The 13,155-nt window shown below is 44.2% G+C and overlaps 1 protein-coding gene across 4 annotated transcripts in view; it reads right to left on the bottom strand.

Moving 5' to 3' along the window:
* Positions 1-1,541: 1,541 nt before the first annotated feature.
* Positions 1,542-13,155, bottom strand: part of LOC105468934 (nucleoporin 98 and 96 precursor) — a 131,326-nt gene continuing 119,712 nt past the window's right edge. For 3 of the 4 annotated variants that reach the window (XM_071075207.1, XM_071075208.1, XM_071075209.1), the window contains exons 30-33: positions 11,305-11,546; positions 7,036-7,190; positions 3,033-3,144; positions 1,542-2,905 (exon numbers count right to left, since the gene is read on the bottom strand). In XM_071075207.1, coding sequence (XP_070931308.1) covers positions 2,688-2,905; positions 3,033-3,144; positions 7,036-7,190; positions 11,305-11,546 — 727 coding nt within the window. In that variant the 3' untranslated portion in view covers positions 1,542-2,687. Of the gene's footprint in view, positions 2,906-3,032; positions 3,145-7,035; positions 7,191-11,304; positions 11,547-13,155 lie in introns of those variants that run through there. The other variant, XM_071075210.1, reaches the window with a different exon arrangement.

The following is a 13,155-nucleotide window of genomic DNA, read 5'->3' as shown; positions in this document are numbered from 1 at the left end:
GCTGAGATCCAGCCACTGCACTCCAGCCTGGGCGACACAGCGAGACTCCGTCTCAAAAAAAAAAAAAAAAAAAAGATTAAGAGTGTTCAGGCCAGGTGCAGTGGCTCACGTCTGTAATCCCAGCACTTTGGGAGGCCGAGGTGGACGGATCACGAGGTCAGGAGATCGAGATCATCCTGGCTAACATAGTGAAACCCCGTCTCTACTAAAAATACAAAAAAAAAAAAAAAAAAAAAAAATTAGCCGGGCGTGGTGGCGGGCACCTGTGGTCCTCGCTACTCGGGAGGCTGAGGCAGGAGAATGGCGTGAACCCGGGAGGTGGAGCTTGCAGTGAGCCAAGATTGTGCAACTGCACTCCAGCCTGGAGGACAGATCGAGACTCCGTCTCAAAAAAAAAAAAAAAAAGGAGATTGTTCATTGTTCATCACCCTTATCTTGAACTGGAAGTTGATATTCTCTTTTATGCAACATGGCTTCTATGATAAACCTTTGATTTAGAACCTTTTTTTCTTGCTCTGTTGCCCAGGCTGGAGTGCAGTGGCACAATCATGGCTCGCTGCAGCCTTCAACTCCTGGGCTCATGCGATCCTCTTGCCATAGCCTCTTGAGTAGCTGGGACTATGCACACACACCACCATGCCCAACTATTTTAGAGAGAGTCTTGTCATGTTACCTGGTGTGGTCTTGGACTCCTGGCCTCAAGCAATCCTCCCACCTTGGTCTCCCAAAGTGGATTACAGGTGTCAGCGAACACTCCTGGCCCACAATTCCTAACACTGCTAAGAGCTAACCATTTCTACAGCATACTCACTTTTTGAAACATTCCTCTGGTAAGGAAACCAGGTCGGAAAGTCCAACTAAGTTCTGTGACTCACTCAGGATCACATATTGAGTCAGTAGTGGAGGGGATTCCAGCTGAGTAACCCTTCTTCTGAGGTGTCTAAGTTAAATGGAAGTTTCAGCCACAGAGCTGACCCACTATGCTTTCTCATCCCTGAATTCCTCAAAGTCTCAGAAGTCTTTGTTCTAATCTTAATGGGAATTTGCTTGTATCTTCAGCTTGACAAATCAAAATAAGATCTGGAATAGTACTCATGCTACTCAATTGATTCCTCTTGAAAACAGCCCTGTGTGAAGTAACATCAGGGATCATTATCCCCTTTACAAAAGGGAATCCGACTTAGAAAGGTGAAGCGTCACTCAAGGTTTAAAAACAAAACCACTACAGTAGAAGAGCGAGGAGGCTTTGAATGGTATATTCTATTGGGCAATTTGAGACCTGGAAATCTATGTGTATAAATATATGTAGAGCAATCAGTATTAATCAATAATCAACTCCCTTGCCCCTAAATCTCCCCTTATAAATCTAGCCTTTGGGCTAATCTATCTCTCAGTTTAGCACCAAATAGTTCTCTCTTTAACCCAAGGCCTGTCTCCATTTAGAAGGCAAATTCAAAAACAGGCTAAATCAAACAAGGCCATCATAAAGATCCTCAGGGCAAGAAGGCTCAAAAATACAAAGGGAAAGCCAATACCAGGAATGCTATAAACATTTTATTTATTTATTTTTTAAGAAAGTAACTTCAGAAAAAGAGGAAAATATCTAGATCATTTATTTATACATATATATATTTTTTAATAAAAACCTTTACATAATCTTCATGCATAAAGACCCAGGTGTGGCCATATTGCCTGAGACAGCCCTAACACCAGCTATCTCATGCCATTACCTGGGGCTCCCTATAGCTGTCAGCAGTGTAGCAAAGGCCCTCTGCCTGCCCCTAACGCCCAACTCCATGCCTGCCTCAGTCATGGTTTGCTTCTGGAAGGGATGATGGAGGGTGGAAAATGCTTTAGAGCTAACATGGGATGAACAGGGAGGGTTACCCAACCTGCCATTTTTAATCCAAACTCTTCAGGCAAATCCAGACAGACTCTCAGCAAGATGACTGAAAACCAGGGACCAAACCAAATTCTGGGAGCTTCCCATAGACATGTCACATATGACCAAGGGCTCCTGCACATAGTAGTAGCAAAGGTATGGTGTTCATGGAACACTAAAGGCAGGAACAAAAGAAGCTCTGAAGATCAATCCCTCCATGGCAGGCATTCACTTCTGCCCTAAGTGTGTCAGAAAGATCCCATTCTGTTTCCTAACTCAGGCCAACCCTCCTCTGCCTCCAAAATTCAGTGTTAACTAACCAATTACTTAAGAGACGGATCCCTCTTCCTTCTGTGGATAGTTTACCTGTTAAGGATCCATTACTACCTGTCTCACTCCTCCTAAGGAGTCCTAGCATAAAAGGGCCAGGGTAGGAGTAGGGTAGCTGGTTGGCATGGAGGGTCACAAGATCGAGAATGGCTAGGGGTGAAAAAGGATTCCCTGGTTCTTTGGGGGATTCTGCCAAAGGAGCTTTATTGACCATTTATTAAAAGGAAAAACACTGGTCTTGAGGATGGTAAAAAGAGAATTGTCTCCTCTTCTGGGTTCCAGAAGCCCTTATGCTATGTTTAGTATTAAGAAAAGCCCTGAACAACTGGAGGATGCTGCTTGTGGCAGCAGGGAAGGAGGGCAGATGCCATAGCCAACCCAGAGAATGGCAAACAGTGCCAATCCAAACAAGGCAGGGAACCTCTGTGTGGTGAGTGTGAACGGGCATGTGAGTGTGATGCAAAGAGTCTGGGGCTCACAGGCTCCCAACAGCGAGTTCTCGCAGATAGGACTGGGTAAGGCTGCGCAGTTCGTCCATGGCATAGTCCTCAGGCATGGGGAGCCGGCCAATGTGGGGAGCCAAGAGGCGCAAAGGGACTCGCTGAGGGTCTGGTGTTGAGTCGGAGGTTCTATCAGGAGCATGATGCAGACTCAGCACCACCCGCAGCAGGTTGGCTACACGTTTGGCCATGTCTAGAGAGAAAAACTAGAGTTAAGCACTGAGCATGGGTCTAGAGAACGGTGGCAGGCACTGAGGGTGGGGTGTAAGATAAAAACAGGAAGCAAGAAGGCAGAAAAAGTGAGGAGATTAGAGGCTTACCTGACTGAGCTAGGCGATCTTTAGCATTGTAACACTGAATCTGCTCTATGCGACTGCACAGTGAAGTCACTTTGATGTGTAACTGCTCCAGGTCATAACCTGAGCAATCCACCTACAAAGAAGCAGAGAAGTCAATTAATCCAAGGGGAGTTCCTATCACTCAACACCACCTATAGACTCTATACAAAACCTTGAAACAACAGTGAGGTGAGGGAGGGGAAAATCCAAGAAGACGACACAGGGTCAAGCCACCACCATCTAGTGGAGGACAAGGCACTAATTATGCAGTAATAGACAAGAGGAAGGTAACATAGTGTACACAGCCTTGGACTAGGAAAGTCTTGAGATCCCGAACGATACAGCAAGCTTTAATAATACAGCAAGCTTTAATAATACAGCACCAAAAATCAAGATAAACTGGGTTCAGAGAGATGGTATGACTTCTTAAGAGCACACAGGAAGTAAAAAATGCAGCCTGAACCAACATTTAATTTAGGTCCCCTGACTCCAAGTTTATAGCCTTTTCTATTTTTTTTTTTTTTTTTTTGAGACGGAGTCTCGCTCTGTCACCCAGGCTGGAGTGCAGTGGCGGGATCTCAGCTCACTGCAAGCTCCGCCTCCCGGGTTCACGCCATTCTCCTGCCTCAGCCTCCCAAGTAGCTGGGACTACAGGCGCCTGCCACATCGCCCGGCTAAGTTTTTGTATTTTTAGTAGAGACGGGGTTTCACTGTGTTAGCCAGGATGGTCTCGATCTCCTGACCTCGTGATCCGCCCGTCTCGGCCTCCCAAAGTGCTGGGATTACAGGCTTGAGCCACCGTGCCTGGCCTAGCCTTTTCTAAAACACCAAAAAAGCTGGGTGCAGGCAGCAGGAGGATCAAGAGCAAGACAAATTATTTGCTCTCATGAAACTGACAGAAACTAAATAAGAAAACATGAAACAGTAATACATCCTGAAAAATCACAAGCCATGTAGATAATTTAAACAGGTGGATGTTGCAGAGAGAAACTGGATAGCTACTTGAGACTGGAGGACCAAGAGAGGCTTCTTCAAGGAGGTCATATTTAAGTCGAGACCTGAATTACAAGGAGAGAGCTCAGCTTTCCAGGCAAAGAGAAGACAGCTAAAACTCCCAAAGGTGAGAATTCAAAGGAGATTTACATGGTGACATGTGGGGTAAGGGGGAAAAGCAGAACAAACCAATACTAGAGAAGTTTTATGTAACACAGGCTTTTTTTTTTTTTTTTTTTTTTAAAGGGGGGGTCTCGCTATGTTGCTCAGGCTGGTCTCAAGCAACCCTCCTGCCTCAGCCTCCCAAAGTGCTAGGATTACAGTCACGCACCACCACATCCAGCTATGTGCTGGCACATTGATAGTTCTCTTTGCTTAACCCCTATACTTATGAAGCTACAGTAACTGCTGCTTTACTTGTATATATCTCCCCCACGAAATCATTATTTTGGTAAGGGCAGAACACATACTGTTTACTTTTATATTCCCCAAACCCACTACAGTGCTTGGCACACAGTGAGTTCTCCATAATAGTTGTGTGAATTACTCAATATTCAATGAGAAAGTGGTTTCTTCAAGTGATTATTTAGAAATGATGCTCTTGATTCATATGAAAAGTACAGCAAACATTGAATTATGCCTATTATGTGTCAGGCGCTGTACTAGGAGTTGGAACTTTGATGAGGATAATAATAGGTAACAATTATTAAGCATTTAGTAGAGGCTAAGGTCAGGAGTTTGAGACCAGACTGGCCAACATGGTGAAACCCTGTCTCTACTAAAAAAAAAAAAAAAAAAGGCTGGGCATGGTGGCACACGCCTGTAGCCTGTAATCCCAGCTACTGGGGAGGCTGAGGCAGAATTGTTTGAAGCTGGGAGATGGACGATGCAGTGAGCTGAGATTGTGCCACTGCCCTCCAGCCTGGGTGACAGAGCAAAACTCTGCCTCAGCCGGGCGCGGTGGCTCAAGCCTGTAATCCCAGCACTTTGGGAGGCCGAGACGGGCGGATCACAAGGTCAGGAGATCGAGACCATCCTGGCTAACACGGTGAAACCCCGTCTCTACTAAAAAAAAAATACAAAAAACTAGCCGGGTGAGGTGGCAGGCGCCTGTAGTCCCAGCTACTCGGGAGGCTGAGGCAGGAGAATGGCGTGAACCCGGGAGGCGGAGCTTGCAGTGAGCTGAGATCCGGCCACTGCATTCCAGCCTGGGCAGCAGAGCGAGACTCCGTCTCAAAAAAAAAAAAAAAAAAAAAAAAACACTCTGCCTCAAAAAAAAAAGCATTTAGTACATGAAAGGTACTACGTTAAACACTTTATGTAGATTTGGTTTCATCTTTGTGAAAATCTGTCAGATATGAGCTGTAATTTGTACTACTGTCTACCCCACTCACCTTTCTCATTCAGATGGAGACAAAGGAGGTAGTTAACTTGTTCAAGATTACATAGCCAGTGAATTTGGAAGCCACAAATCGAATCTATGAGTCTGATTCCAGAACTTGAGCTGTTAATCTCTATACTCTATTGCCTGTAACCTTAAAAGACCTTCCCAAAAGGGGCTTATAGCAACCTTGAAATATGAATAAGTAAATACAACATGGTCTGACAGGTGCACTAGTAGAATAATGTACTAAGTATCCTGGTAGTAAGAAAGTGCAATTAATTATCTCTGGGGGAAAAGCAGGGAGAAGTAGGGGTAACAGCAATCTAGATCTTAAAGGATGAGTTTCAGTGTGCTAGGTAAAGTGTGGAACATAATATGGTTTGTCAGAAACACCAGAAGTAATTTAGTGTGAGCACAGCAGGCCAGCAAGGCTGGAATGTGGAATAAGATTGGTAGGAGTAAGGCAAGAAAGGTAAAAGCCTCTAAAAGGACTTGAATCCTGTATTTATTATAATGAGTTTGGTTTCTACACCATAAGCAAGCAGTGGAGACTCATTTTACAACTACAAAGACTGACCTTAAGGCTGGGTACAGTAGCTCATGCCTGTAATCCCAGCACCTTGGGAGGCCAAGGTGGGCCGATCACTTGAGGCCAGGAATTTAAGACCAGCCTGGCCAATGTGGTGAAACACCATCTCTACTAAAAATATAAAAATTATCTGGGTGTGGTGACACACACCCTATAGTCCCAGCTATTTCGGAGGCTGAGGCATGAACATCACTTGAGACCGGGAGGCAGACATTGCAGTGAGCCATGATCACACCACTGCACTCCAGCCTGGATGACAGAGCAAGACTCTGTTAAAAAAAAAAAAAAAAAAAAAAAAAGATTGACCCAAGACATTTTAATGAAGACTTTAAAAACCATATTTGCAATTTTCTTTTTTTTTTGAGACAGAGTCTCACTCTGTCGTCCAGGCTGGAGTGCAGTGGCCGGATCTTGGCTCACTGCAACCTCCGCCTCCTGGGTTTACGCCATTCTCCTGCTTCAGCCTCCTGAGTAGCTGGGACTACAGGTGCCCGCCACCTCGCCCGGCTAGTTTTTTTGTATTTTTTAGTAGAGACGGGGTTTCACTGTGTTAGCCAGGATGGTCTCGATCTCCTGACCTCGTGATCTGCCCGTCTTGGCCTCCCAAAGTGCTGGGATTACAGGCTTGAGCCACCACGCCCGGTCCGTATTTGCAATTTTAAAACATGCCAAATGATGTGTGAAACAGCAATCCTCACCAAATCTCCATTCTTACTTTATCTTTCATCTTTGGGCTTCTCACTCAAACTAGAGCTGAACAAGGGGAAGGGACTGTCTATGGACAAGTCTCAGGAATGTCTATTGAACATACAAGTTGGTAATCAACATAAAGAAGTGTTTTTAAGTTTCGAAACAGCTCTCAAACGGTTATATCAAATGAGCCTCAGCAAGATGCCTGCTTTGACAGTGCTATCTCTGTCAATGTGTTCTCAAGTGTATACTAAAGCCTTGTGAGGTCTCTAAAGATTTAAGGGCCTGAGAAAAGGAAAATCAGACAGCAGTTTGAGGATCTCAGGTACCTGCTGTATATGGTGGAGCATTTCAATTACTCTAATATAGTCCAGGTAAACAAGCCCAGATGTTTCCCAATCCTGAATTAGGCTGCTGCGCTCTGGAGGTGCCAGGTCTTCCAAGAACCCCTTCAGGTAGTCATAGTTCTCATTAATGATGGCATCTGAAGAAACAAAATATTAAGCACAACGTCTGCACAAGTGCATAGTTTCCAAAAGTACAGAAGACATGGCAGGAACACATAAAGGAAGGAGAAATAATGTTGGCTGGACTTCAGAATTAAAAGCAGGCATACCTCAGAGATACTGTGGGTTCCATTTCAGACCACCACAATAAAGCAAGTATCACAATAAAATCACAAATTTTTTGGTTTTCCAGTGCATATAAAAGTTATGTTTACACTATACTATTGTCACTTATTAACTGTGCAACAGCATTATCTCTAAAAAACCAATATACATACCTTAATTTAAAAATATTTTATTGCTAAAAATGTTAATCACTTGAGCCTTCGGCAAGTCATCTTTCTGCTGGTGGAGGGTGTTTCCTTGATGCTGATGGCTGCTGAATGATCAGGGTGTTGGCTGCTGAAGGTTGGGATGGCTATGCTAATTTCTTAAAATAAGATAACTGAAGTCACTTCTCTCAAACCCAGCTGCTGCTTCATCAACTAAGCTTAAGTAATATTCCAAATCCTTTGCTGGCATTTCAACAATGTTCACAGTATCTTCACTAGGAGTAGATTCCATCTCAAGAAACCACTTTGTTTGTCTACAAAGCAAACTCCTCATGAGTGACACCAGTTCAGTCACATCTTAATGCTCTATTTCTAATTCTAGTTATCCTGCTGTTTCCATCACATCTGCAGGTACTTCCCCCACTAGTCTTGAACCCTTCAAACTCATCCATGAGCGCTGGATTCAATGTCTTCCATACTCCTGTTATTTAATGTTGATATTGTGATCTCCTTCCACGAATCACAAATGTTTTTTGTGTTTTTTAGTTGTGGTCTCGCTCTCTCACTCAGGCTGGAGTACTGTGGCGCGATCTTGGCTCACTGCAACCTCTCTGCCTCACAGGCTCAAGTGATCCTCCCTCCCACCTCAGCCTCCTGAATAGCTGGGACCACAGGTATGTGCCACCAGGCCCGGATGATTTTTTCTATTTTTGGTGTAGATGGGGTTTCACCATGTTGCCCAACCTGATCTCGAACTACTGAGCTCAAGAGATCCGCTCATCTTGACCCCACAAAGTGCTGGAATTACAGGTGTGAGCCACCATACCTGGCCCCAAATGTTCTTTTTTTTTTTTTTTTCTTTTCTTTAAGACAGGATCTCCCTGTCACCCAGGCTGGAGTACAGTGGTGTGATCATGGCTCACTGCAGCCTCAACCTCCTGGGCTCAAGCAGTACTCCTGCCTCAGTAGCTGAAATTACAGGCATATAACACCATGCCTGGCCAATCACAAATGTTCCTCTCCCACCATCCGCCCCAGACAGGGTCTCACGGTGTTGTCCAGGCAGGAGTGCACTGGCATGGTCATGGCTCACTGCAGATTCAACCTCCCTAGGCTCAGGTGATCCTCCAATCTCAGCCTCCCAAACAGCTGGGAATATAGGCACACACCACCATGCTCAGCTAATTTTTGTATTTTTTGTAGAGACTGGATTTCACTACGTTGCCCAGGCTGGTCTCGAACTCCTGGAGCTCAAGCAATCTGCCTGCCTTTGCCTCCCAAAGTGCAGGGATTACAGGTATGAGCCACCATACCTGACCCACAAATACATCTACAATGTTGAATCCTTTCCAGAAGGTTTTCATTTACTTTCCCAGATCCATCAGAGGAATCACTATCTACATGGCAGTTATAGTCTTATGAAATGTATTTCTTAAATATAAGGCTTGAAAGTTGAATTACTCCTTGGCCCATGAGTTGCAGAGTAGATGTGTTAGCAGGCATGAAAACAACATTAATCCTCCTTATACATCTCCATCAGAGCTCTTGGCTGACTAGGTACATCATCAATGAGCAGTAATATTTTGAAAGAAATATTTTTCTCTTTCTGAGCAGGTTTCAACAATGGGCTTAAAGTATTCAGTAAACTGAGCTATAAATAGATTTGCTGGCCAGGCGCGGTGGCTCACACCTGTAATCCCAGCACTTTGGGAGGCCGAGGCGGGTGGATCACGAGGTCAGGAGATCGAGACCATCCTGGCTAGCATGGTGAAACCCCGTCTCTACTAAAAATACAAAAAAAATTAGCCGGGCGTGGTGGTGGGCGCCTGTGGTCCCAGTTACTAGGGAGGCTGAGGCAGGAGAATGGCGTGAACCCAGGAGGCGGAGCTTGCAGTGAGCCGAGATTGTACCACTGCACTCCAGCCTGGGCAACTGAGCAAGACTCCGTCTCAAGAAAAAAAAAAAAAACAAAACACACATACACACAAAAAAACAGATGTGCTGTGATCCAGGCTTTGTTTTTCCATTTACAGAGCACAGGCAGAGTAGATTCAGCATAATTCTTAAAAGCCCTAGGATTTTTAGAATGGTAAATGAGCATTGGCTTCTACTTAACATCACCAGCTGAATTAGCCCTAAAGAGAGAGTTAACTCGTCCTTTGAAGCTTTGAAGCCAGGCATTGACTTCTCTTCTCTAGCTATGAAAATCCTTGGTGGCATCTTCTTTCAACAGATGGCAGTTTCATCTACACTGAAAATCCGTTGTTTAGTGTAGCCATCTTCATCAATGATCTTAGCTAGATCTTCTGGATAATTTGCTCTCCATCAGCACTTGCTGCTTCACCTTGCACTTTAATACGATGGAAAGACAGCTTCTTTCCTTAAATTCCATGAAGCAACTTCTGCTAGCTTCAAACTTTTCTTCTGCAGCTTCCTCACCTCTCTCAGCCTTCACAGAACTGAAGGGAGATTAGGTTTTTGCTTAAGGGAATGTTGGGGCTGGTTGCATCTATCCAGACCACAGAAACTTTCTCCACATCAGCCAGAAAGCTGTTTCACTTTCATATCATTTGTGTGTTCACTGGAGTACACTTTGAATTTCGTTTAAGAACTTTCCTTTAACACAACTTGGCTGTTTGGCAAAGAGGCTTATCTTTTGGCCTATCTTGGCTTTCAACATGCTTCTCACTTCAAGCTTTTGTTTAAAGTTAGAGTTGTGCCACTCTTCCTTTCATTTGAACATTTAGAGGCCATTGTAGGGTTATTAACTGGCCTAATTTCACTATTGTTGGGTCTTAGGAAATAGGAAGGCCCGAACAGAGGGAAAGAGATGGGGATGGCCAGTTGATGGAGCAGCCAGAAAATGCATATTCATCAACTGACCATCTTAAATGGAAGCAGTTGGTGGCAACGAAAACAAAACAGCAACATCAAAGACTGCTAATCACAGATCACCATAACAGATATAACAATGAAAAAGGGGCCGGGCGCGGTGGTTCACGCCTGTAATCCCAGCACTTTGGGAGGCTGAGGTGGGCAGATCACGAGGTCAGGAGATCGAGACCACCCTCGCTAACATGGTGAAACGCCGTCTCTACTAAAAATACCAAAAAATTAGCCGGACGTGGTGGCGGGCGCCTGTAATCCCAGCTACTTGGGAGGCTGAGGCAGGAGAATTGCTTGAATCTGGGAAGCAGAGGTTGCAATGAGCTGAGATCGTGCCACTGCACTCCAGCCTGGGCGACAGAGCAAGACTCTGTCTCAAAAAAAAAAGAAAAAGAAAAAAAAACAAAGAAAAAGTCTGAAATAATGTGAGAACTACCAAAACGTGAAACAGAGATAGACATGAAGCAAGCATATGTTGGAAAAATGGTGCTAATATACTTGCTCTGTGCAGAGTTTTCCAAACCTTTAATTTGTAAAAAATGTAGTATCCGCAAAGTACAACAAAATGAGGTATCCCTGTATTCTGAAATTCTCCAATGGAAAATGTGAAGAATTTCTAGTTTCAGGTCCTTAAGAAGATTATTTCTGGTGTTGTTGGAGAAAATTCTCATAAGTAAACAAAGAGCTTAATAATATTAGCACACATCAAGGGTATTTCTGGGAAATGATAACAGTATTGCTGTCTACTCCTGCTCCTCTAGCGCCTTATCCTGGCTAAGCCTCTTCTGCAGAGAGCTTTTGCAAAGTGTGATTTGATTCAAGATGGCCATGTCCTATGTTGAGTCTTATTTCCAGTCTTACCCCATTATGGAGGTTCAGAGGCTGGTAGAATTTGAGGTGATTCCAGGAGATGTGGGAGGGACCCAGCACTCACCAGAAGCTAAGTGTCGGATGATGAGCTTGTGGCAGCGGTTCCAGTGCCCAGCCTTAAATAAACAGAGGGCCTCTAAGTGCTTGTCAGATTCCATGTGTGCTCGTACAGCTTTGGCCTCGTGAATCCATTCGGCAGGTACACAGAGTTTCTGGGTAAGGAAAGTCTCTTTAGCCCAAGATTCAGGGGTCTCCAAAAGCTGGCAGTGCCGGGTAAGCAGCTCTCGAACAGCCTTCTCACGTACGCTATAGGGAGAGATAAGCTAGAATAAATCCCATCCTCATTCATGGAGAAGGCTGCCCCAGGCAGCTTAGAGTGGCCCTTGGGGCAGTCTCTTCAACTGCAGGTCTTTTTTTTTTTTTGATGGAGTTTCACTCTTGTTGCCTAGGCTGGAGTGCAACAGCTGATCTTGGCTCACCACAAATTCCGCCTCCCAGGTTCAAGTGATTCTCCTGCCTCAGCCTCCAAAGTAGCTGGGACTACAGGCATGTGCCACCACGCTTGGCTAATTTTGTATTTTCAGTAGAGGCAGGGTTTCTCCATGTTGGTCAGGCTGATCTGGAACTCCCAACCTCAGGTGATCCCAAAGTGCTAGGATTACAGGCGTAAGCCACCACACCTGGCCTAAACTATGGGTGTTGGTCACTTTAAGCTTCACTAAAAAAATCAAAAGTGATCATACAAGTATTAATTTTAAAAAATAACAGCATTGGCCAGGCACGGTACCTCACGTCTGTAATCCCCACACTTTGGGAGGTTGAGGTAGGTGGATCACATGAGGTCAGGAGTTCAAGACCAGCCTGGCCAACATGGTGAAATCTCGTCTCTGATTTAAAAAAAAAAAAAAAAAAATTAGCTAGGCATGATGGTGGGCGTCTGTAATCCCAGCTACTCGGGAAGCTGAGGCAGGAGAATCGCTTGAACCAGGGAGGCAGAGGTTGCAGTGAGCTGAGATCTCGCCATTGCACTGCAGCCTGGATGACAAGAGCGAAACTTCGTCTCAAAAACAAACAAACAAAAAACATAGCATTAATTTTTAAAAATAAACTAAAGTATTTTCATGTTCAAAAAGTTGGGGCTCGGCCGGGTGCAGTGGCTCATGCCTGGGTGAGAAAAATAAATAAATAAAAAATAAAAAAATCCAAATCTAGGAGTGGCTTCCCACTCCCCAGAAAATGCTTCCCCCAACTGGGATTTCTTATTTCCCATCTAGTAACAACATTTCCTTGCTACCACCTAGAAGATCTAGACTAGGACTAGGACTCACAATGGGAGAATTATGTTCCATAGAGCAATCCTCTTAAGTTAGTTCCCAAACTTCTCCCCTCCCTTTCTCCCACATGGTCAGTACAAGCATACAAAAGTAGCTTTAAAAGGTAATGTCTCTCCTAGGTCTTTGTTTCTTCTCTCAAGCCGTCAGCCTTCCTAATTCATTCTTTCTCTACCTCTACATCAAAGCCCCCTTAAGGAGGGTCCTTTTATATCTGGGCCAAATAACTAGTCATTTAATTTCAGATCAAAACTATTCTCCTCATTGTGAACTCTCTTCTGAATTCCTAGGCTTTTCAATGACTTCCACTGTCATCACAACTGCCTCCTTTTTTATATTCTTTTTCAGGAAACAAAATCTGCTTCTTCACAGTCAACTCTGAAACATTAGTCATCCTATCAGCCAGTCTTTTACCATGTGAAATCCTTTATGACTGTGTTTAAATAAACTTAAAAAATAGCCTGGGGTCATTTCATTGCCTGTTAAGGGGGAAGAAGAAAGAGAAATTGCTTAATGAGAAGACTATCCCAGATGCTTTATACTTTTACTCTTTTAATTTCACAATCACCTTTAAATAGAAACTA

Source organism: Macaca nemestrina, chromosome 12 (genome assembly GCF_043159975.1).
Source record: "Macaca nemestrina isolate mMacNem1 chromosome 12, mMacNem.hap1, whole genome shotgun sequence".
NCBI classification, from domain to species: Eukaryota; Metazoa; Chordata; class Mammalia; order Primates; family Cercopithecidae; genus Macaca; species Macaca nemestrina.
Note: the sequence above shows the minus strand (reverse complement) of the source record. Positions and strands in the feature narration are given on the sequence as shown.